This window comes from Ischnura elegans, chromosome 10, assembly GCF_921293095.1.
Source record: "Ischnura elegans chromosome 10, ioIscEleg1.1, whole genome shotgun sequence".
NCBI lineage: Eukaryota > Metazoa > Arthropoda > Insecta > Odonata > Coenagrionidae > Ischnura > Ischnura elegans.
The window spans coordinates 94,631,896-94,652,867 of record NC_060255.1 but is presented as its reverse complement, the minus strand read 5'-3'; the positions used below and the strand labels follow the sequence as shown (position 1 = coordinate 94,652,867).

General features: G+C 38.7%; 2 protein-coding genes and 1 long non-coding RNA gene across 3 annotated transcripts; 1 reads left to right on the top strand and 2 right to left on the bottom strand.

Moving 5' to 3' along the window:
* Positions 1-499: 499 nt before the first annotated feature.
* Positions 500-1,832, bottom strand: LOC124166781. Its single transcript, XR_006866504.1, has 2 exons — positions 1,494-1,832; positions 500-1,348 (listed from the first exon to the last, which is right to left on the bottom strand). It is a non-coding gene; the product is annotated as an uncharacterized LOC124166781 (long non-coding RNA).
* Positions 1,833-17,926: 16,094 nt separating this feature from the next.
* Positions 17,927-18,950, top strand: LOC124167100. Its single transcript, XM_046544890.1, has 5 exons — positions 17,927-17,971; positions 18,109-18,162; positions 18,237-18,321; positions 18,409-18,494; positions 18,584-18,950. The coding sequence occupies exons 1-5, from the start codon at positions 17,930-17,932 to the stop codon at positions 18,842-18,844; spliced, it is 528 nt and encodes a 175-aa protein (XP_046400846.1). The 5' UTR covers positions 17,927-17,929; the 3' UTR covers positions 18,845-18,950.
* Positions 18,951-19,221: 271 nt separating this feature from the next.
* On the bottom strand, positions 19,222-20,218 carry LOC124166483 (putative nuclease HARBI1). The gene is made up of 4 exons (XM_046544012.1): positions 20,138-20,218; positions 19,884-20,013; positions 19,530-19,776; positions 19,222-19,357 (listed from the first exon to the last, which is right to left on the bottom strand). The coding sequence occupies exons 1-4, from the start codon at positions 20,138-20,140 to the stop codon at positions 19,222-19,224; spliced, it is 516 nt and encodes a 171-aa protein (XP_046399968.1). The 5' UTR covers positions 20,141-20,218.
* Between the last annotated feature and the right edge of the window lie 754 nt (positions 20,219-20,972).

Below are 20,972 nucleotides of genomic sequence, written 5' to 3'. Positions count from 1 at the left end.
AATTTATCTCCCCATAAATAAGGTAGACAATAACTGGACCTTTTTTTGCATGAAGTGTATTTATTAAATATCTTTAGTACATACAAAAATATTTTGTTCATTCTCAAGTATTCGTGAAAACGGACAGCTTAACATTTTGCATTCAAAGCATGAAACATTTTCAGTGAAATCAACATAAAATGATGACAGATGATAACTCCATGATATTGTAATAAGTTGAGAATAAAATAGGAGACTTCATTAGAAGTATTGACTATAATTTAATTTTACATTTCCAAAATTGGGAGATCCTAACTCATTGGCACCCACCACAATACAAGAATTGTCTGTAAATTTGATACCGTTTAAAATGACATTTGTGGATGCTCTACACAAACCTTGGAAAAAATTTGGCATCTTACTCTTAACTAGAGGAAAAAAATGTATTTTATCTGCTTGAATGACATTGCAGTTTGAACTGAAAGTTATCCTTTTATGAAATCCTTTTTGAGATAGAAAGCGGTAGGCTAAACTTAACCAAGTTTTAATACAAATAGGCATTGGAGTGTCGATACGACTAGAAATAACAGTAGCAATTCGTTGTAACATTCTATGCCTTCTTTCAAAGCGCATACACCACGTATGAATTAGTGGTCCGCAGTTAGAACACAGCAGTAATGAAGCATGAAGCGAAACTTGGGTTTAAAGGAATTACCAAATAACCTAATATATGTATAGAGAATGATGTTGAACAATAAGGTAATGAAACTGATCGATTAACTCAACTTGAATTGATGTACAACACAGGATTTCAACAATATCACGTAACATTAAGAAAAGTCTCCTAGATGGGTCGTCTTCAGGCACTAAATTTCCTATCATATGGGCAAGGCATAAAACGAAATTGATCATTTCACTGGCTGATATTCTAATAGACCCACGACATAGTTCTTCTTCAGCAATAGCGGCAGGTTTATTAGAAACCGTATCTCCATATTTAAAAATAATAATTCTAAATCCAAGCTGATCTTCGGCGCAATACTTCTTGGAAATTAAGTCTGGCATAATAATTATAAGGTCATATTTGGTTACAAACTATGACTAACCAAACTAACTAAAACTATGACTATGACGACTTCTAAGATATCATGCATCAAGTCGAGGCTTCCCCCTTCTATTACTTTGAACCTTTCTACCTAATTCCATATACATTTTTCCATCATTCCAGTAAGAGAACAGTTACGCACTTCAACATCAGCATTGTAGGATTCAACAGTTCTCAATAGTTCCTTTTTTTCTTCAGTGCATGAGCAGGACTCAGATTTAGTAAGTTTAAAAATTTGACAGATATAAGTAGCACTAAAGCTCTCTATAAAACCAAGAATACAACGAAAACCAAGATTGTCATCAATAATAGATCCCAATGCAAAATACACTTGAACATTTCCATGCTCTGTCACAACAAAAATATGTACCTTGATAACTAAGAAAATTTAACCCTTCAATGAACTTACCAGAAATAATATGGTTGCTTGAAGAATCAAAAAAAGGATTATCGGGCTTCCAGTAATTAGAATGGAAAAACATAGTCAGAACTTTAAACTAGACATAAATTCAGAGGGGAGACATGGACAATACAGATAAACTGCTCCTAGTTGGTATAGTCCACTATGAGAGCCTAAAACAAATTCCAATTTCAAGATCATCAAGAAATAATAATACGACAATTACCAAACATAACTAATTAAGACTAACAGTCTTTCCTTGGCGTCTTGTTCAAAGGAGGCTCGTCTCGCACAGAGTCGATGTTAGCACGGAACACCTTGCAAAATTTTAGAAACTGGTCTGGCGTCAGTAATAATTTTAGAGTATCTCATCTAGTAGCTGAAAGGCTACTTTGTCTATTTCTGCTCCTTCAAAGAAGTACAATGGTTAAAACTTGATAACTAAATTTAAATCAAATTAAAATTGAATTAACACCATAAATTAGGTGTTAAATGTAAGTTTCTGCAAAAAAAATACAAAAAAGAGGAGGAAAATACGCCTGCAAGAAGGATTGAACGTGGCCCCCCCGCGTTGTAACAACGGTCTCTAACAACTAGTCTAAATCGGTTACCATAATAAATATTTACAAAAACGCCGCAATATATTATTATTGTAAATAATCAACCGTTGTTTTGAAATGTGAATAAAATGTGACTACAGTCTCCATTTGTAAGTTTAAGAGGATTACTAAATGCACACAATTACATTACGTAGTTATATATCAGCATCAAACGTAGATGCGTAAGAGAACTTAATTTGCAGGCTTTTTTCTATCGCTCTTACGCACTAACTGGCAGAGCTTCGGTAACTATGTACGTAGAGCTTCAAGCATACCGACAGAAGATGAGTAGTGATGACTTCTGAACAGGGTTGACTAGACGTGTTCCATGTTATTTGTTGGAGATACTCTGGGTGATGTGACTAGACTAAGCTAGAGGGGCAGCGCAAAGCGTTTAGACAATCTACCAAAATACCTCGGATTACGTGGCAGAGTGTCCAATAATTGCCATAGAGGGGGCGGACTGGATAGCGTTTAGCTGTAACACCCAAAGTTGTTTTCTCCGTGTAGGCTACCACTGGTTAAAGCTGATGATAAAAAACTCTTTATCCGCTGACGGTGTTAATGCAGCTATGAACGCAACCAGTAGCACGCTGAGCGGTGGGCCTCCCACCTAAATGTGACCTGCACCCTGATTTTGTAACTGTGAGAAGGGCGAGAGCGATTTCGTTGTCAGGGGCAACGCGATTCCCACGACAGAGGGTGATAGCAGCGATTATGAAACCGTGATCGCATTCTTTATCACGCTGCGAACGTCATCGGCCTATCACGTTCGAAACCGATGATGACAAGCAGATGCTGAAATAAAAACGAGCAATAAATGAAAATATTTGCAAAAAATTATTGTTTATTTAATTTAAAAATGCCCTATAATGGAGTGAAAACCAATATAATTCCTAATAATTTCTACTGGAGTGCTGCCTTGACTTTATTAGTTGTCCACGTTGTTCAATTGTTATATGCGCATGGTGGTGAATTCGATTGAGCAGCTTTATTTTCAAGCAGCAAATTGGAAAGTATTGCTTATTGAAGTACATCCGTGATTTAAACGTCAATTACTTTATATCGAAGTTTTATTATCAACAATTGCCAAGAACTTTCTCCAATATATAAACATCGTTAAACTCCTTTTCGATTTTTTAATCATCATAAATCAACTATTAACTACTTACATTCAAATAGCTGGCGCGATTACACTTCCTTCGAATTTTACACTTCCATTATAATTTCAGCATTAATTAGTTTCAATCCAAGCTAACGACTTTTCGACCATTCTCTACGATATAGCAAATATAAAGACTGCAGCATCTCCCGGCGAGCATTAGCGTAATAGATTACGTTATCACACATCGAAAAGTAATTATACAATTTCCCCATAACTTTACCATAATACGAGTACTTTATCATAACATTACCTATTGGCGAAGCGTAGTACTTACCCTTGAGCAGCCTCCATTTTATGTTTTCGTTGTTTGTTATTGTTATTTCAAAGACTCCGCAGACGACGCATTCTCGGACGCGGTCTCGAAGAGTAGCAGTGTGGGGGAGGGGGAGGAAAGAAAGGTTCCAGGATGGGTGAGGGTACCGCGCACGCCTTCACTGTCTTCTTTCGCGTTGTGGTCGTTCGGATGGAGTCCTCGTCCAGATGATCTTCTTCTCCTGGGTAGTTGACCCCGTGTCCTTCTTCTATTGTTCTTCTATGGTGTGAAACCCCCCACCCTGCTTCTCTTCGAGTCGAGACCCTAAAAAAACGACCCTTCTATCCCCACAGCCTTCAATATCCTCACTTCTCGTCACCCAAACCCCATTCTCCACCTTACGCCCTCCCTTCTAGCACAAATATATTTATAAGGAGGAACTCTTTAAGACTTGTCACGCTTGATAATGTTGTTTGTAACGACGAAACGCGTTGTGTAATAATAAAACTCAGAGAAAATATTGCATTGTCTTATTTTAATAATATTAAGAACTTCCACCATATCGTGCCCAACATCATACAAGATGTTCGCTGAAAAAATTACTCCAAAATTATGGAGTCCTATTGAGCAAATACATAAAATTCCATCAGTTGTAAGGAGTAATTTTGAAATAGAAAACTACAACACGGAATTAAGAGCTCCAAAGATAAGATAATCTGCAGCCAATATACTTATCTAGACCCTCGTCTTAAGGTCTGTTTACACGGAGCATTAACCCGAACGACTTAATGTCTACGTGTCTGAACGCGCGAATGAACTCGGAAACTACAATACGGAATTAGGAACTCCACAAAAAGATTATCTACAGCCAATATATCTGCAACCTTGTATTGAAGCTTGTTTACACGATACATAAACACGTACAAGTTAGTGTCTGAATGTATGGACGCGTGAATAAACACGAAAATGCACTGTGTAACCACTCAACTTGTTCGAATACATGTACAGAAAATAGAGCATGCTATAATTGCTATATGCTATAATTTGGTTCATGAATTCGCAGATGTTCCGTTCCGGTCCAAAAAAATCATTCACGCGAACAGACATCAACTCGTACGCGTTAGTATATCGTGCAAACAGGCCTTTAACTTCTATACGTGAATGTATCGAAATACACATCTCCATTTTTATCGTTTCTCTAAGTAGCCTAAACATCAATGTCATCACTAACTCATGAAAGGCTGGCGACATCTTTCTCATTTTTCATCATAAAATTATGACAAAATGTATACCAAGGGTGAAATTATGTTGGCCGACATCCCTAATAGGAATGCCTTCAAAGCCAAATGAGTTATTTACATCAAATTTCACCCTAAACAGACAGCCAGAACTTCACTTGGGGGTAGTTACTCTGGTGTGGTATGCGGATTGCTTATACTGGTAATCTGTGGTGAATTCGCTCGCATTAAAAAGGCCGTTTCACACGGAGCACGTAATTGCGCAGGTTAAAGCTGCATTAATTTCTCGTTACGGCGTGCAAATGCGTGAATGCACAGACAAAATTAAAACAGGGGCTACTTTGCCATCTCACGTCCGTGCATTATCTCACTCGTTCCAGCACTTCAACGCTTTAAACGACGCAATTTCCACTGCGCCTTCGTACAGGGGCGCAGCTAGAAATTAAGGCTAGGGGGAGTTTCAGGCGCAACTAATACTGGGGTGCCTGGAGGTTTGGTATACCCGCCAGGGTAATCCGGTGCGAAGGCCATCCGCCAGAAATTTTTTTAGTATAAATGGTTCAAAATGGTGAGTTTTACGGCCTTCTGAGGGATATTTTGTTAATACTCACACTATTCTATAAGCAATATTAATCCAATTAAAATAACAGTGAAGAGGCTTATTTGACGGCTAAAAGTTTTACCTGTTTATACTACTCCGCAGATAAATTGGATTAAACCGCTGACAAAAAGGATACAAACATTCGTTTAAAAGAGACATTGCAATTTTTCCACTGAATTTATTTTCACTCGACGCGTTTCGTTGTTACAGCAACATTTACAAGTTTTACTTCCATCATATCGTGCCACATATCATACAAGATATAGGATACCAATAGTTTGGGAAAATAAAAGACTCTTCACCTTTGGCCCATGGCTGGCTAATGGCATGCCTGACATTCCATTTGGCTAATGGCCCATGGCTGGCCCATTAGCTTGCAAATGTAGAAGGAAACAATTTATATCAGGTGCGGATTGATAAACAAATCGGAAACATCGTGCTAACAAAATGGGCTTCAGACGGGATTAATATTAATGTTTCCCACAGGTTGATGTTTGCAATGGTGAGCGGTGAGGTTTTTTCGGTAGTCATTGGAATTCCGTTCTAAAGATGGTGCATGTGAGGAGCAACTACCGTTGAGATAGAATGGCTTGGGCGGGAGCGGAGTCGCGAGACGCGTGTTGTCACAAAGTAGCTAAAACCAGTAAAATGTTATTTGGCAGTGAAACTAGTTAAGTATTGAAGGATAAATAGCAAAAAAAAAGTTTCCCTTCCCTTGTTTAACTTGGGAACGACGTTCTAATGTTCTAATGTTCCTCGCTCACGCAAGTTTCCATTTCAGCGGCCAAACAAAAAATATTATAAATAAAGCAAATCATTAATTGAATTGTGTGACAATTAGGACATGGAAAAAGCGTAGAAATATGTAATAAATTTAGCGTGAAATAAATAAAAAGGAAGAAAAATATCCACACGAATAAAAAATGCTCTTCAAAAATACCTTCCTAAAATTATATAACGATAGGTATTACTTCTTAAAGTTACGATTTACGGTCATTCACGATAACTATCCCCCATTAAATCCTCCCCATAGTTACGCCACTGACCAGGACCATACTTAAATGCAAAATATAACTGAAACAAAAACACTTCTTATCCTGATGCTCAGCTTAATATATTTAGAGAAGTGATCTCTTATAAATTTCCATAGGTGTTTCTATATTTTCAGGATTAGGGATGTTGAGATCCTAAGCAAAGAAATCACCAGGGCCGCACACTGGGTGATAGAAGGGGCAGATGGGGCAGACCAAGGCAGAATGCCCCGGGCCAGTGGCCTTAGATTAGTGAAATTTCAAACGTTATTTCTCTTCGGGGGAGGGGGCCTCACAGCCAAACTCTACCCCCGGCCACAAGAAGTCTGTGGGCGGCCCTAGAAAACACAAATGCATATAAATATTTGAGTTAATTTTGCAGTGCTAATGTTAATAATGATTAGACTACGCGATTTGATGGGGCAAACATCGAATTGGTGGCAAGTAGCGAGAGTGGTAGGCAGGCTGTTCAATAAATGCGCAAAGCATGCATAGGAATTGACCACGATCTGAAAACCTGAGTGCAAGAACCAGACTATGACCAATTTTTGCAAAAATGAGATTCCTAAAAACACATGAAGCTCCTCCCCCTTGACTAGAGGACATATTTTTTCAACTGTAAGCTCCAAATAAGTTCAGCAGAAATTGTCGAAACCTACCTTCTACCCTTCGAGTGACCATTATTATTATCTATTTTTCTCAAAAATTCACCTTTCATTATTATTATCCGGACCTTCAACTGTCTTTAATTGCCTATACATTTAATGCTCTAAATTAAAATATAATGATAATAGAACTTATATCACAGCGGAACTTCCCCAGGTCGCACCTCCAGTTTATGCTTCCAAATTTTTTTTCCAGCATTCTCTGTATTCAAAAAGTGAATGGGATAAATTTCAAATAGTGGGTAGGCCCTAGATTGAGCAGTGTCCCAAGCCTACAATGATGTCGGTGGGTCACTGGGGGAAATCCAATATCCATGCGGAAGCAGCTCTACTTGTTCCAATATGAAATAATCAGGTTGGGGAAGGACGTATGGACTACTGCACTTCAATGTCGTAGTAGGTATTACAACTTTTTGTTTTGCGAGGTAATGGCAATTTCCACCTCGCTATATTTAAAAATATAATATGTGAGTAATCAAACCACTTTTTATGGTTAATTTCCTCCGCTAGCAATAATAATTGATATAACTTTATTCAAAGTTAAATTGAACCAGCTTCTGATTTCTCACATGAGAATAAATTTAAAAAATCAATAACAACGAGGGATTTCAATTTGAAATCGAAATAATTTTTTATCCAAAGGATTAATTATTGTTTTATACCATGTCTCTTTTAAACTTTATTAATCTTACAATTACCCTAAAATCTCAATCACGTCGGAGGCAACAATTGATTTCAAGTACCCTTCATTCGTTACCATGGATGAGATGTTCAAGGCTCTGGCGCTGAGCAACAATGGGAGTTCCATGGAGACCACTTCTCGGGTTCCTCATTTGGCCCTTATAGCTGCTTAGTTGTGGACTTGTGTAACGCCGTCATATTTGTGTTTATTGACTTTATGTTTATTGATAAAGTTGTTGCTACGGGTATTTTGGTTGTTGTGGGTTGTTGACTGAAAAAATGAGATTGTGTCGCGTTACAAATATATATCAAATAAAAGAGCATTTTAAAAGTTTAGTTGTTGGAATCAATTCGTATACGCGTGTGATATTTCCACTGAAATCTACTAGAGAGCGATAATAGCAAAGGTGGCGTTACAGACATTTAATTGGTGGCTTAACGGTGGGATACGACGTAACTGGTGCTTCGGCGACTCGGCATTAGAAGTCTCCTAAAAAAAAGGTAAATTTTTACAAGAGGTACAATCCGGATTTCGCCTTCAAACCTTCACTTTCCTGTAGTATTTTTGCCTCCTGATTAACGTGGTGACATTCATTCCTGGCGGAAATTAATAGTTTTCGAGACATTTTAACTTTTATGGATAGCGATTTTCGGGTTCTGCGCATGCGCGGCCATATTGGAATGGCGGTAAATGAGTTTCACGGAACATGTTTGAAATTGTAAACAAGAGAAAAATATCCCTAGTGATGGTCCAACACATAACAAAGTGGGAGGTAGAAGTGGATAAATAACTTTATGGGCACATGTACGGGCTGGTCAACTAGAAAAAAATATCCTTCGAGCTGGTCCAGTTGGTAAAGTGGGTAAATCACTTTCCGGGCACATGTACGAGTTGGTCAACTAGAAAAAAATATCCTTCGAGCTGGTCCAGTTGGTAGGGTGGGAGGTAGAAGTGGGTAAAATGTGCTTACCTTCCAGTGCTTATGGTTGCCCAGATGTCCCAGGCAGGTCTTCCTCTGCTTGCGCAGATGTCCCAGGCAGGTCTTGTTCATGGGAGAGTGGCGGGTACAATTGGGAGGCTTGTATGAAGAAGGCGTGGAGGAGGTTTTTTTTAGGGATGGAGGAAAGAAAGAGATATCGGGATAGGTATTGGTGGAGAAAATGTTTGCGAATACCGGGACGTTTCACACTCTCCTTCACGTCCCGCCAGAGTCTCTCGACGTTTTGCGTGTGTATCTCAGAATCGTTAGGGTCCACAAAATTTTCGCTATGATTCACTGTTTTATGTGTGTAACCTAGATTTTCTAGATTGGAGTAAGCCTTCCAGCAGTCGGAGATGATGATGGAGCCCGGGAGAATGTATTTGGTAATGATAGGCTCCAACGTACTTCGATTCCGTTTTTCGCCGTCTCCAGTTAACGGAAGAATGAATTTTTTCTTTGATACACGCTCAATCCCCCCGAAAAGCCAAATTTGTTGCAAAGGACGTCCTTTATCGTGTTTTCGACGCACAATTAAGGTTTAGTCGACTTCCACAATAATTCCTTGGCCGCCAATTGGTTGTTGGTTACGGAGCCAATGGTCTGTAACCTCACTGCAAAAGGACCTCCAGTCAACCGATGACTTGGTGGAAAAGCCCAAACACTCTTGAATGGTACCGTGGTCCCAATGTTTGGCAAGCCAGTGATTGGCAAATAGGATCACTTTCCACGCAGGCAGATGTACACCACGCAAAAAAGTACCTTTAAATGCGGATACTGAAAAACCGCAGGGCTTACTTTTCTTTTTATTTTGTGATTTCCGCGTAAGGGAGCAACGCCACAAATGCTTCTTTTGATGAAAATGACAGGGAGCAGCACACCGGGGGCACGTAACAGAAAAGGGAATAACACCGTGGCTTTGTAGAAATTGGAAAGCAGCGTCTTCCTTCTCGTAAAACGAGCTGATGGCCTGGAAGTAATTGAAGTCACAGAAATCGCACGCCATGACGACAAGGACCAAATAGAATGAAACTTTAAATTTGGCGGCATGGTAATGTTTGGGCATGCGCAGAAGGTGAAGTGCGTAAAGTAAAGGGTGAGTAAGTGAAGATCGTAAATGGCGGCGCATGCGCAGAACCCGAAAATCGCTATCCATAAAAGTTAAAATATCTCGAAAACTATTGATTAACCCGAAAATCGCTATCCATAAAAGTTAAAATATCTCGAAAACTATTGATTTCCGCCAGGAATGAATGTCACCACGTTAATCAGGAGGCAAAAACACTATAGGAAAGTGAAGGTTTGAAGGCGAAATCCGGATTGTACCTCTTGTAAAATAATACCAAAAAAAACCGGAACGGTGGAAGGAGATATACTTCGGCTGCAAGGAAGGAAAAACCGGAACGGTGGAAGGAGATATACTTCGGCTGCAGGGAGTTAAAAAAAAATAAAAAAAAGAAGAGTCAAGACTGAAGTAACCACGCAGAATTTCAGAGGTAAGTGCCTGGGTTGGCAGCGTGTTTTACCTCAGTGACGAAATTTTTTTTTTTTCGGGTGTAGTGCTAGTTAGATCTTGAAATATTACGATGAGCTATTTAGCTCGATATTTAAAGAAAGATTTGTTGTTGTTGGCGGAAGAGTTGGGAGAAACAGTTCCCGAAGATGCAAAGATTTTTCGATAAAAAAATTGATAACTAACAGCTGCAATGATGAAGAAGAATTCTGTAAAGAATGGCTTCAATTTCGAGAAAGGTTACGAAAAGAAGAAATTGAAGAAAGAAGACGAAGGGAGGAGACGCAGTTTGAGTTAGAAAGGTTAAAAATTCAAAATAATGGACTACGCGATGGTGTGTCAGATCAAAACATGCCAGTTAGACCAAAGTTTAAATTATCAGATGTCATGCCATGCTTTGACTCCAAGGAAAATGACATTAGTCTGTATTTGGTCACTTTCGAAAGGCAGGCAAAAAGGGCGCAAGTTCCCGTAGAGGAATGGGTTGTGCATCTCATAGGGCTTATGCCGCGTGACATTGCGGAATTAATTGCCAGGGAACCAGAAGAAGCAGCGAACAATTTTGATTACGTAAAAACACTATTGCTGGAGAGGTTCAAGTTAAGTTCAGAAAAATTTAGACAGCTATTTTTCAACAATTTGAAGACAGCTGAAACATCGTGGAAGGAATTTACGTATAAGTTGAGGAATTATTGGAATGGTTGGATTTCTGGTTTGGGAATAAAGACATTCGAGCAACTTAGTGATTTAATGGTGACGGAACAAATAAAAAGGAAGGTTCCAGCAGAAGTGAGAGACCATTTCCTTGATGAATGGTCTTCGTTTAAAGACGTTGATATTTTGGCAAAGAAGCTGGATGATTATGCTAACGTACGTGAATTATTCAGCATGAAGACAATTAGAGAAGATCAGAAAGAAAAGTTTAAGTATAGTGAGAACCGCTGGTTTCCCCGACAGAAAGATAATTGGAATAGAGAAGATAACTCACCGAATATCAAAGAATACTCCAAAGAAATTGAAAATGCTTTTGAACAAAGAGCCCTTCGTAAGTGTTATATCTGTCGGTCGACTGATCACCTAAAATCTGAATGCCCTAAGCTAAGGCCCCCCACGCAGAGAACGAAAGAGGTGGTGGGACGCGTAATGACATTCGAAAGTGATGAGTTAATGAAAGATTTTATGTCTGAAGGTTTGGTAAATGGATACAAAATGCCGATTTTACGAGATACTGGCTCGTCAATAGACATCATATCTCAAGATTTTGTAGCCCCGGAAATGCTGACTGGCGAGACAATATGTGTAATGACTCCTTTTTCCCAGAACCCTATTACACTTCCCCTGGCGGAAGTCGAACTAGTAGGTAAATTTGGACGCGTGTTTGGGAAGGCAGCTGTAGTCAGACGCGAGCTGGATCGCGGCATATATTTGCTGGGAAACCAAACGGCAAAGCTTGTAGGAGAGGTAAGGAAGCGAATGCCAGAGCCAGAGTGGGTGTGTGCGGTTCAGACCAGGGCAATGAAAAGACGTGAAGATAGAGAGAAAGATGAGCAGGAAATTGCACTTCAGGAATCCATGGAATCCATTATTGAAGAAAATGGCATAGAAGAGAACATACAAACAAGAGTAGAAGAAAAAAAAGGACAAGCTATTCCCGAAATATCCATATCGCGCGAAGAATTAGTACGACCTCAGAAGGAGGATAAAACTTTAAATGCATGTTTCCAGAAGGTAAAAGAGACAAATGTCGATTCAGAAGAAGGTGTTGAATGATTTTTTATATAGACTGCGTGACTTTGCGTTCATCGACGTGACACAAGCGAAAAAGGGAGACAGTCAACCTTCGAGAACACCAACTTATTTATTTTCGGTTACCAACCAAACTATTCCGACAATTAACAATCGATAGTATCGATACACCCAGTATCACAAATACATATTTAATATATACATTACCAAATTTATGTATTCATATTTTCCAACACTCCCACTATTTGTGATAACTCTTCCTTAAAAAAACAGTAAGAACACAAAGAAAAAAACATAACTCACTGTTACTTTGAAATAGAAGACACAATATTCAATAATGTTCTAAATCTAACAAACTTGTCCTTACACAAAGGTTTTCTAAAAAAATATCTGCTAACTGATCGTTACTTTGAACATATTCAACATTTACAATTTTCCTTTCATACTGCTAACGACTGAAATGATATCTAATATCAATATGCTTAGTCCGCTTGTGGAACTCGGGATTTTTGACAAGCCTTATAGCACTTTGGTTGTCCACATAAAGTGGGGTTGAACTCACACAATTAAAACCAATATCATATAACAGTTTCTTCAACCATACTACATCCTTGGCAGCCATACATGCAGATACATATTCAGCTTCAGTGGTACTGAGTGTCACCATTTTCTGACGTTGAGAGACCCAAGTGATTGGACCACCTGACAGCAAACACACAAATCCAGTCATTGACCTACGAGTATCAGGATCTCCTGCAAAATCTGAGTCACTAAAGCATATCAAATCTTCACTTGAACTACCACTACTGTACAATATACCATAATTAACTGTACCTTTGACATATTTGAAAATTCTTTTTACAGCATTAACATGGCTTTCATCATAATTATTCAAGTACCTACTCACAAAATTAACAGAAAAAGAAATATCAGGTCTACTAACAACAGCAAGAAACAAAAGTGAACCTACAGCTTGGCGATATGGAAATTTTGTAATACCACTATTATCGGTTGCTTCACTCAGCCTTACACTGGGAACAGCAGGAACATCCACCAGAGTAGAATCAAATAGCTGAAATTGCCTGAGGATTTTTCCGGCATAAGTTGTCTGATGAACATGAATAGTACCTGCGGCTCGATCTCTCATAATTTCCATGCCACAAAAGTTCCGAACCTCTGAAACTTTTATTTCATACTCTTTACCAAGAGCTTCCAGAACACCATGAATCATCTCCATATTGCTCCCAATCAGTAGACCATCATCTACAAATAAAGCTAAAATCATTCTATTAGGACACTTAATTTGAGTGAATACACATTTGTCAGCATCACTGGCAACAAAATGAAATTTACTGAGGAATTTAACAAATGTTTGGTTCCAGGTTCTTGGAGATTGTTTCAAACCATATAATGACTTATTCAACTTACATACAAGCTCACAATTACCATTACATTTTACCTCAATGCCTTCTGGGATTGACATATATACCTCTTCCTTCAATTCCCCATACAGGAAGGCGGTTTTAACATCAAAGTGGACCATCTCCAAATCTTCTTCAGCTACAACTGCCAAGAGAGTTCTCAAAGAGTCATACCTCACAACTGGTGAGAATGTCTCTTCATAATCAAGCCCTGGTCGTTGACTAAACCCTCTTGCACACCACCTAGCCTTGTAGCGTGTGCCACTTTCAGAGTCTTGAATTTTAAATAGGTACCCATTTCGAGTCTATCACTTCCTTGCCATTTCTCGAAACAATAGTCCAAGTGCCATTAACCCGGTGGGCTGATAGTTCTTCTTCTACAGCTTTCTTCCACTTCTCCTTCTCAGGCCCCGTAACAGCTTCCCTATAATTGATCGGCTCAGCACACTCAGCGAAACTTACATCAATACCATATCGCTGAGGTTTTCTTAATTGTTCTTTATCTCTTAAACAACGTTGAGCTACTTCTTCTCCTTGTAATAGCTGAGTTTCTTGACTACATACTTTTGGATAATCTTGGCCTATTTCCCCATCAATTTGTTCATTTCCTTCTTCTCCAAGCAGTTGAAAGTGGAATTCTTGCTTACTAATCTGCACTTTCTCATCTGCTTCATTGAACTTGACATCTTTCGACTCTACGATCCTTCTTCTTTCTGCATCATAGAGACGGTAGTTCTTTGTTTGACTTTGGTAACCAACCATTACCATTTTCTTCGCCTTTTGGTCCAGCTTCTTTCTAAACATGTTTGGAATATGAACATAAGCATCTACTCCAAAAATTCTCAGATGAGATAGTTCGGGCTTCTTTCCAGTCCAAGCTTCATATGGTGTGATACCATCCTTGTTTATTGTGGTACGATTTCTCAAATAAACGGCTGTATTTACTGCCTCAGCCCATAGGTAGTGTGGAAGATTTCTTGCGATCAACATTGACCTCGCACTCTCCATAATTGTGCGGTTGTCTCGTTCTATACGACCATTTTGCTGAGGAGTAAATGGCGCAGAGGTTTCCAGTACAATTCCATGACCCACTAAGTAAGTCTTCATATTTTCATTCAGGAATTCAGTGCCACGATCAACTCTTAATACTCGAATGAATCGACCTCGTTGATTTCTCACAAGAGTATTGAACTCTCTAAAACATTCGAAAACATCAGACTTGTGTTTCAAGAAATATACGGACCTGAACTCCGAGGCTTCGTCCTTTATCAAAAGAAAATACTTTGCTCCACCAAGGGATTCAACGTGCATGGGACCACATACGTCAGCATGTATTATGTCAGAAGGCTGACATTTCCTGTCTCCAGGTACACTCTTGTATGTGTTACGATGAGATTTCCCCAGCTGACAAGCCTCGCAAACGAATTTTTCACCTCCTGATTGGTTCAGCCCCTCGATAATGCCTAACCTGGATAATTGAATCATCGCTCCAGCATTCAGATGTCCCAGACGTTCATGCCACACTTTGAAGCTATCTCTTGACGCGAGATTGACCTGGCAATCAGTGACTACAACAAATAACATTCTATATATTTCGTTCTCCTGTTTCACGCCTGTAGCTAGCACCTTGCCATCTTGACACAACATCACGTTATTTCCTGCAAACCTAACCTCAAAACCTCTTGAAGTACATACGCCGACTGAGAAAAGATTTTTCCGAAGTTGAGGCACATACAAAACATTTTCAATTCTCCCAAGCTCCCACTTTTTGTTTGCGTACTTGCGGATTACAACAGTTCCAACTCCTACAGCTGTGCACTTCGTGTTATCTCCTAAAGTAACTGAGATATCTCCGCATTCAACTAAATCATTAAACCACTCACGTCTGTAGCAAATATGCCTAGACGCACCGCTGTCCATGAGCCAGGTCTCTCTTACTTCACTACGTGAGATAAAATCTTTCACATCTTTTGCCTCATTTACAGGTTTGCTGCGTTCATGAGTAGAATCTTTACTGAAAGCAACAAAAGCACTCACAGAATTCCCAGATCCTGTTTCTTCCTTCTTCTTCTTCTTCTCCGTCTTTTTATTCTTCCTGCAATTTCGGGCAATGTGGCCAGGTTTTCCACATATAAAGCAAACAATTTTGGCTTTCCGCTTACTTCCAACTTGTTTTCCTACTGCCCTTTTTTCATCTCTATCTATCGACATGGCTGCAAACGCACTCGCCGACTCCTCTATCTCCGTAATTCTTGCTTCCTCGGCGATCAGCCTCTCCTGAAGTCTCTTTACGGTCTGGTCAGCTGCTGCGACGTTATCCCACGCCGTAATTAGTGGATGAAACTTAGCGGGAAGGCTCCCCAGAATCTTTGCCATAAGAGCAAGATCCGATATCTGCTCTCCGACGTCTTTTAGTTGGGCCACAATATTTTGTAACTTCGCAATATGCTTTACGACAGAATCACTCGGCCCCATTGTATATTCGTGAAACCGCTTCATGAGAAGAAGCTTATTGGCTTCCGACTTTTGCTCATGCACGAGACATAGCTTTTCCCACATTTCAGACGCCGATGTGCACGTAAGTAAGTACTCTAGCTGTGAATACTCAACTGAGGATGCTATAATGCACATTGCTTTTGCATTGTCCTTCACCCACAGTTTCCCTGCAGTATCTTGAAGATTTGCTGGCTGTTGACTTGTTCCCAGCACCACATCTAGTATTCCTCCAGCAAGGAATACAGTCTTAATTTGAAATTTCCACAGCTGGAAATTGGTGCCATCGAACTTGGAAATGCACCTCGTTAAACTCCCCGCTTCTGCCATGACGGAATACTCGCGATCACTTTTCCTTAAGTTCGCACTTCACTAGTCACGTAAATTTCTATAAAATGTTGCCACACGTAGCTGGGCCCATAACCTGTTGAATGATTTTTTATATAGACTGCGTGACTTTGCGTTCATCGACGTGACACAAGCGAAAAAGAGAGACAGTCAACCTTCGAGAACACCAACTTATTTATTTTCGGTTACCAACCAAACTATTCCGACAATTAACAATCGATAGTATCGATACACCCAGTATCACAAATACATATTTAATATATACATTACCAAATTTATGTATTCATATTTTCCAACAGAAGGATATTTTTTAAATGAAGGATTGCTAATTCTGAGGAAGAAAGAACGATTAGAAGAATACAAGGAGCTCGTTGTCGTACCGAATGATTTACGTGAGAGATTGCTATACTTATCTCATGAAGCAACGTTGTCGCATTTAGGCGTGAAAAAGACAAGAGATCAGGAGGTCTATTCTGTATCTTGGGGGCGCTTTATTGCGCCGCCGCTATTTCCCTCTTTCAAATGGCATCGATTTTGATTCAGCAAATAGCATCGCGTTATACTGTATTACGCCGATTTTGAGGGCGTAATATTTCGCCCTGATGCTATATGTAGTCGGTATGAAAAACATCGTAGAGCAAATGATACAAGCCGTGTGCTTCAGAAAGTTATAAATAAAAACGTAATTATTAGAGAGAATAATAACTATAATTAATTTTTATTTATTAATATATCATTAAAAAGCTGGTATTAACAGCCAATTTTAGATATTATGATATTACCTGTTGATCCAAATCCAAGTTGACAAATGACAATCGAAAACGGTTGTGCGGCAACACAAACGACGATACAAATCGATTAAATTAAAGTCATAAACATAAATATATATATCTAGCGGAAAATTGAAGTTGAGATACATAATGGAAAGGTAAGTCATTATATATTGACTTCGGCATTAATATTATGTGGTATTTATGCTGAACTACGAATGTATTTGCAATAATTAATGATATATGGGAAAAATTATAGCAACAAAGCAAGGGCATTTAAGATGACGCAGAAACAAACTGCGACATTAGCCAACTACATGAACGACCATCGCGAGTTCGCCCTTGGTAAATTTCATGGGCCAACAGGAAGAGCCGACCATCAGAAGCTCTGGGAAGAGCTGGCTGATATTCTCGCGCTGCACGGACCGCCTAAAACACTCGACCAATGGAAGAAGGTACGATCTCTCACGCATTTTTGAATTTAATCATTTATATGAAATAATATTGATCTTACGTGATATTATTTAGGCATGGAAGGACCTGCGTGGAAAGGCGAGGCAGTAGAATGCCCGTGCATGTGCCGATAGGCTGGCCACGGGAAATAAAGAGGTCAGAATTGTGTATGACTATGAAAAAATAACAATTTAATAACTAACTCAATTATTAACTGTTTGGTATTCCATTATAAGATTTCTTGGTTATTTAACTGTTACTTATGCTACCACTTTGGTTTAGTCCATTATTATTTATGGTTATAATTATACAAATTACGCTGATGATGTAGCAACAGTTATTCAACCAAGAAAAATTAAAATAATAATTGCTCTCCGTTTGTATTTTTATACTGGTTTATATGTTTTTTTAAGGGTCACACCCCTATATTAAGTGATATTAACAATCTTATTTTGTCAATAATTGGCAAGCAGACATCCACCCCCTTAATGGATATTGGTGCAAACTTGGAAGGTGATGCACCACAAACAGTTAGTACCATATACATGAATTTCATATTTTTATTGGTTTGCATTTGACAATCACAAATTTTATCAAAACATTTTATCAAAAATTTTATTCAAATTTTATTTAAAAAATCAAAAATGAACTTATGTTTTTCCAACAGATTAATGTTGACATAGACGTCATTGCTGATGATATTGGGGATATGATTAACGAGGTAAGAGCTTATTACGTTATATAAATAGTAGATGTTAGCTGTAACCAGCACTATCCACTGCCTTTCTTTCTTAGGTTACTGTGCAAAGTACTTCTGAAAAGCAGCTGCAGCATCAGTTGGAAGAGGCACTGCCTTGTACATCCACATTAAGTTATGAACGTAAGAAAACTATCTTCTTTACTTTTAGAAAATATAATTTATGTAAAATTGCAATCAAAATTTAACTATGGTGATATTTTTTCACAGGCAGTCACCAGAGAGATAAAAAAAAGTTAGGGGATATTGAGGCACATCTTCGCAGTGCCGACTCTTCCCAACTTAAGGTGTTACAGGTAGCTACGCCTTATGTCTAGAAACACTATGGTTGTTGATACTCCCCAGCCAAATTTTGATAAAAATTATTGCTTAAACTCCTGTGTAGGCCATTTCTGATAGCCTCACCAGTCTCACCCAGGGACAGGCAGCATTGCTTGACCTGGAGAGGCAGCGAATGGAAAAGGATGAAGCGGACAGAGTGCAACGAAGGGAGTTTGAGAAGGAGGTCCTGAGGCTTGAGGGTGAACGCTTACGGAGGCATTCAGAAATAGTATCCGCTCTGAAGGATTTAGTAAGTACTCAAAGCCAGTTAGTGGAAGGCCATGGGAGTGTACAGGTAATGGTGTTTCCCTTGGAGGAAGTCTAGAGTGTATAGCTTAAATGTGTATACACATATATGTTTATTGCAGAGTTCATTTCATTTTTATGTCAATCGTTCATTGTACCAAAAGTTAATTTCATTGGTTAAACAATTTTTGTTATTCCAGTTAATTTCATACAATGGAGAAAGAGTAGAAGCACATTGTCACAAATATTGTAATTTTTTATCAATAAACTAATAATTTGTTATAAAAATGTGTTTAAATGTTTATTCTAACAACGATAAATCATGAACTCTAAAGGGAAGCAGAAAAAAAGCTCAATGTTGGGAGCCCAAATGTAGAAAATGACTTTGTTGGACTATATAATATGTATAAAAAGGCCACTTAAAAGGTAATGGAATGAAAAATTTCTAATTTAAAATTATATGGTGAAATAACGTTGGATGATATTCATCTGCCTCCTCCTTGCTATGGTGAGTTGATCTCCCCCAAATATGTCTCCCCTATGGCCATTATCTTGTAAATCTTCATAGACTTCATTTTCTGGCAGTGGAATTCTGGAATCCAAAACAGTTATAATTTAACGCCGCATGATGCAATACTACATGTGACTAGAACATAAATGTGTACATGCTGTAGTAGGCTTTCTAAGTATGCAGCATCAATACTTCAATACCATTTCAATATGTTCATTGAAACTACTTAGAAGAATAGTCATAACTATCATACCGATGGTGCATCATTATGTTGTGCAGTATTGCACAACAAACAATAATCTTGGATGCCTTCTCTGGGGTGTAGTGCAAAGTTCGGTCTTTCAATAGGCATCTCCACCTTGCTTTTAAAACTCCGAACACCCTTTCTATTTTATTCCTTGTATGGCAGTGGGCCATGGTGAATCTGTATTCCGGAGTTCCCTCCTCAGCTTGGGGCAGTGGAGTGATCAACCATGGCTCCAATGCATACCCAGAATCTCCTGCAGATGGCAAAATATAAAATCATCAGTAATTGGAACTTTACTTAGCTGATTGATTATTATGATAGTTGGGAAAACACGTGTATTTTGATCACTATTAAACCCACCTAGCAAAAAATATCCTCCATCAGTGTTTCTCATTATGTTCTTTAATTGGCAGAAGTTCCATATAAATTGGTCGTGTACGGACCCAGGGTATGTGACCACATTAGTTATTACCATTCTATCATCACACGTCTGGAATTTTTCAAAGAGAATTACTTTAAATTTATATTAATCCAATTACTTAAAATTCCTTCGAAGAGCAATGAAACAGAATGTTTGTTAAGGAAATATAATGAAATCAATCTGAATTTCTCACCATCTGTGTATTAAGAGAGAAGTAGCCTTTCCTGTTCCTATATCCTTCTGCATGAATGGCAGGAGTGACGATGGAGATATGGGTGCAGTCAATTAACCCAACTATTCCGGGAAATCCAGAATTAGCTCTAAATCTGAAAACGAAATAACTGGAGAGTTAATAAAAGTGGAGAGAGTCATTTTTTCAATGCATCATAATGAATGTACCATACCTTTCTTGTACCGCCGCCATTTCATTGTCTGTTTGGGGAAAATTAATCCACTGGTGTAGGCGGTCGCAGATACTGGAAGTCACTTTGGTGACACACCTGCTCACAGTGGGCTGGCTCACTGCCATTAAAAAGTCCTGCCCAACCCCTCTTTGGTACGATCCTTCCGCCAGAAATCGCAAGGCGACTAATACCTACACAAATGAATTTAAAATCTTTGCTGAACATATTGCATGACAATCGAAGTTCACAGTTTGGTTAGCCCACATCTAAAAAATTGTTAATATTTTCTAATGAAAATGAACTTATAAATTCTATCTTCTAATAGATTTAAAATCTTTTCATTTACTTGCGTATGTGTTCTTAAGCCACTACGACGTCTTCTTGACAGCTCCGGATGCAATTGCTGACACAAGTAAATCGCAATCTCCTTACTTACGCGAAAATATCGAGTGAAGTCCTCTTCTCTGACCTCAAAGGGATTGGAGTGATCCCTGATCATTCTCCTCTCCAAGCGAAGAAATCGCCTTTCCCTTAAATATATTTCACGAGCGATATGTAACCACACTAATCGACGGGCCATATTTGTATCTTTCACAATCTATCTCGCCCTTCTCTAAAATAAAT

Excerpts from the sequence above, each read along its gene's own strand:
- LOC124167100 (XM_046544890.1), top strand. The coding sequence starts at position 17,930 with ATGGATATTGGTGCAAACTTGGAAGGTGATGCACCACAAACA. Across the intron at positions 18,322-18,408 it reads ATCCACATTAAGTTATGAAC|GCAGTCACCAGAGAGATAAA; the intron begins GTAAGAAAACTA and ends ATTTTTTCACAG. Across the intron at positions 18,495-18,583 it reads CCCAACTTAAGGTGTTACAG|GCCATTTCTGATAGCCTCAC; the intron begins GTAGCTACGCCT and ends ACTCCTGTGTAG.
- LOC124166483 (XM_046544012.1), bottom strand. Across the intron at positions 19,777-19,883 it reads TGGAGGATATTTTTTGCTAG|GAGATTCTGGGTATGCATTG; the intron begins GTGGGTTTAATA and ends TGCCATCTGCAG. Across the intron at positions 19,358-19,529 it reads AACATAATGATGCACCATCG|AATTCCACTGCCAGAAAATG; the intron begins GTATGATAGTTA and ends TTTGGATTCCAG.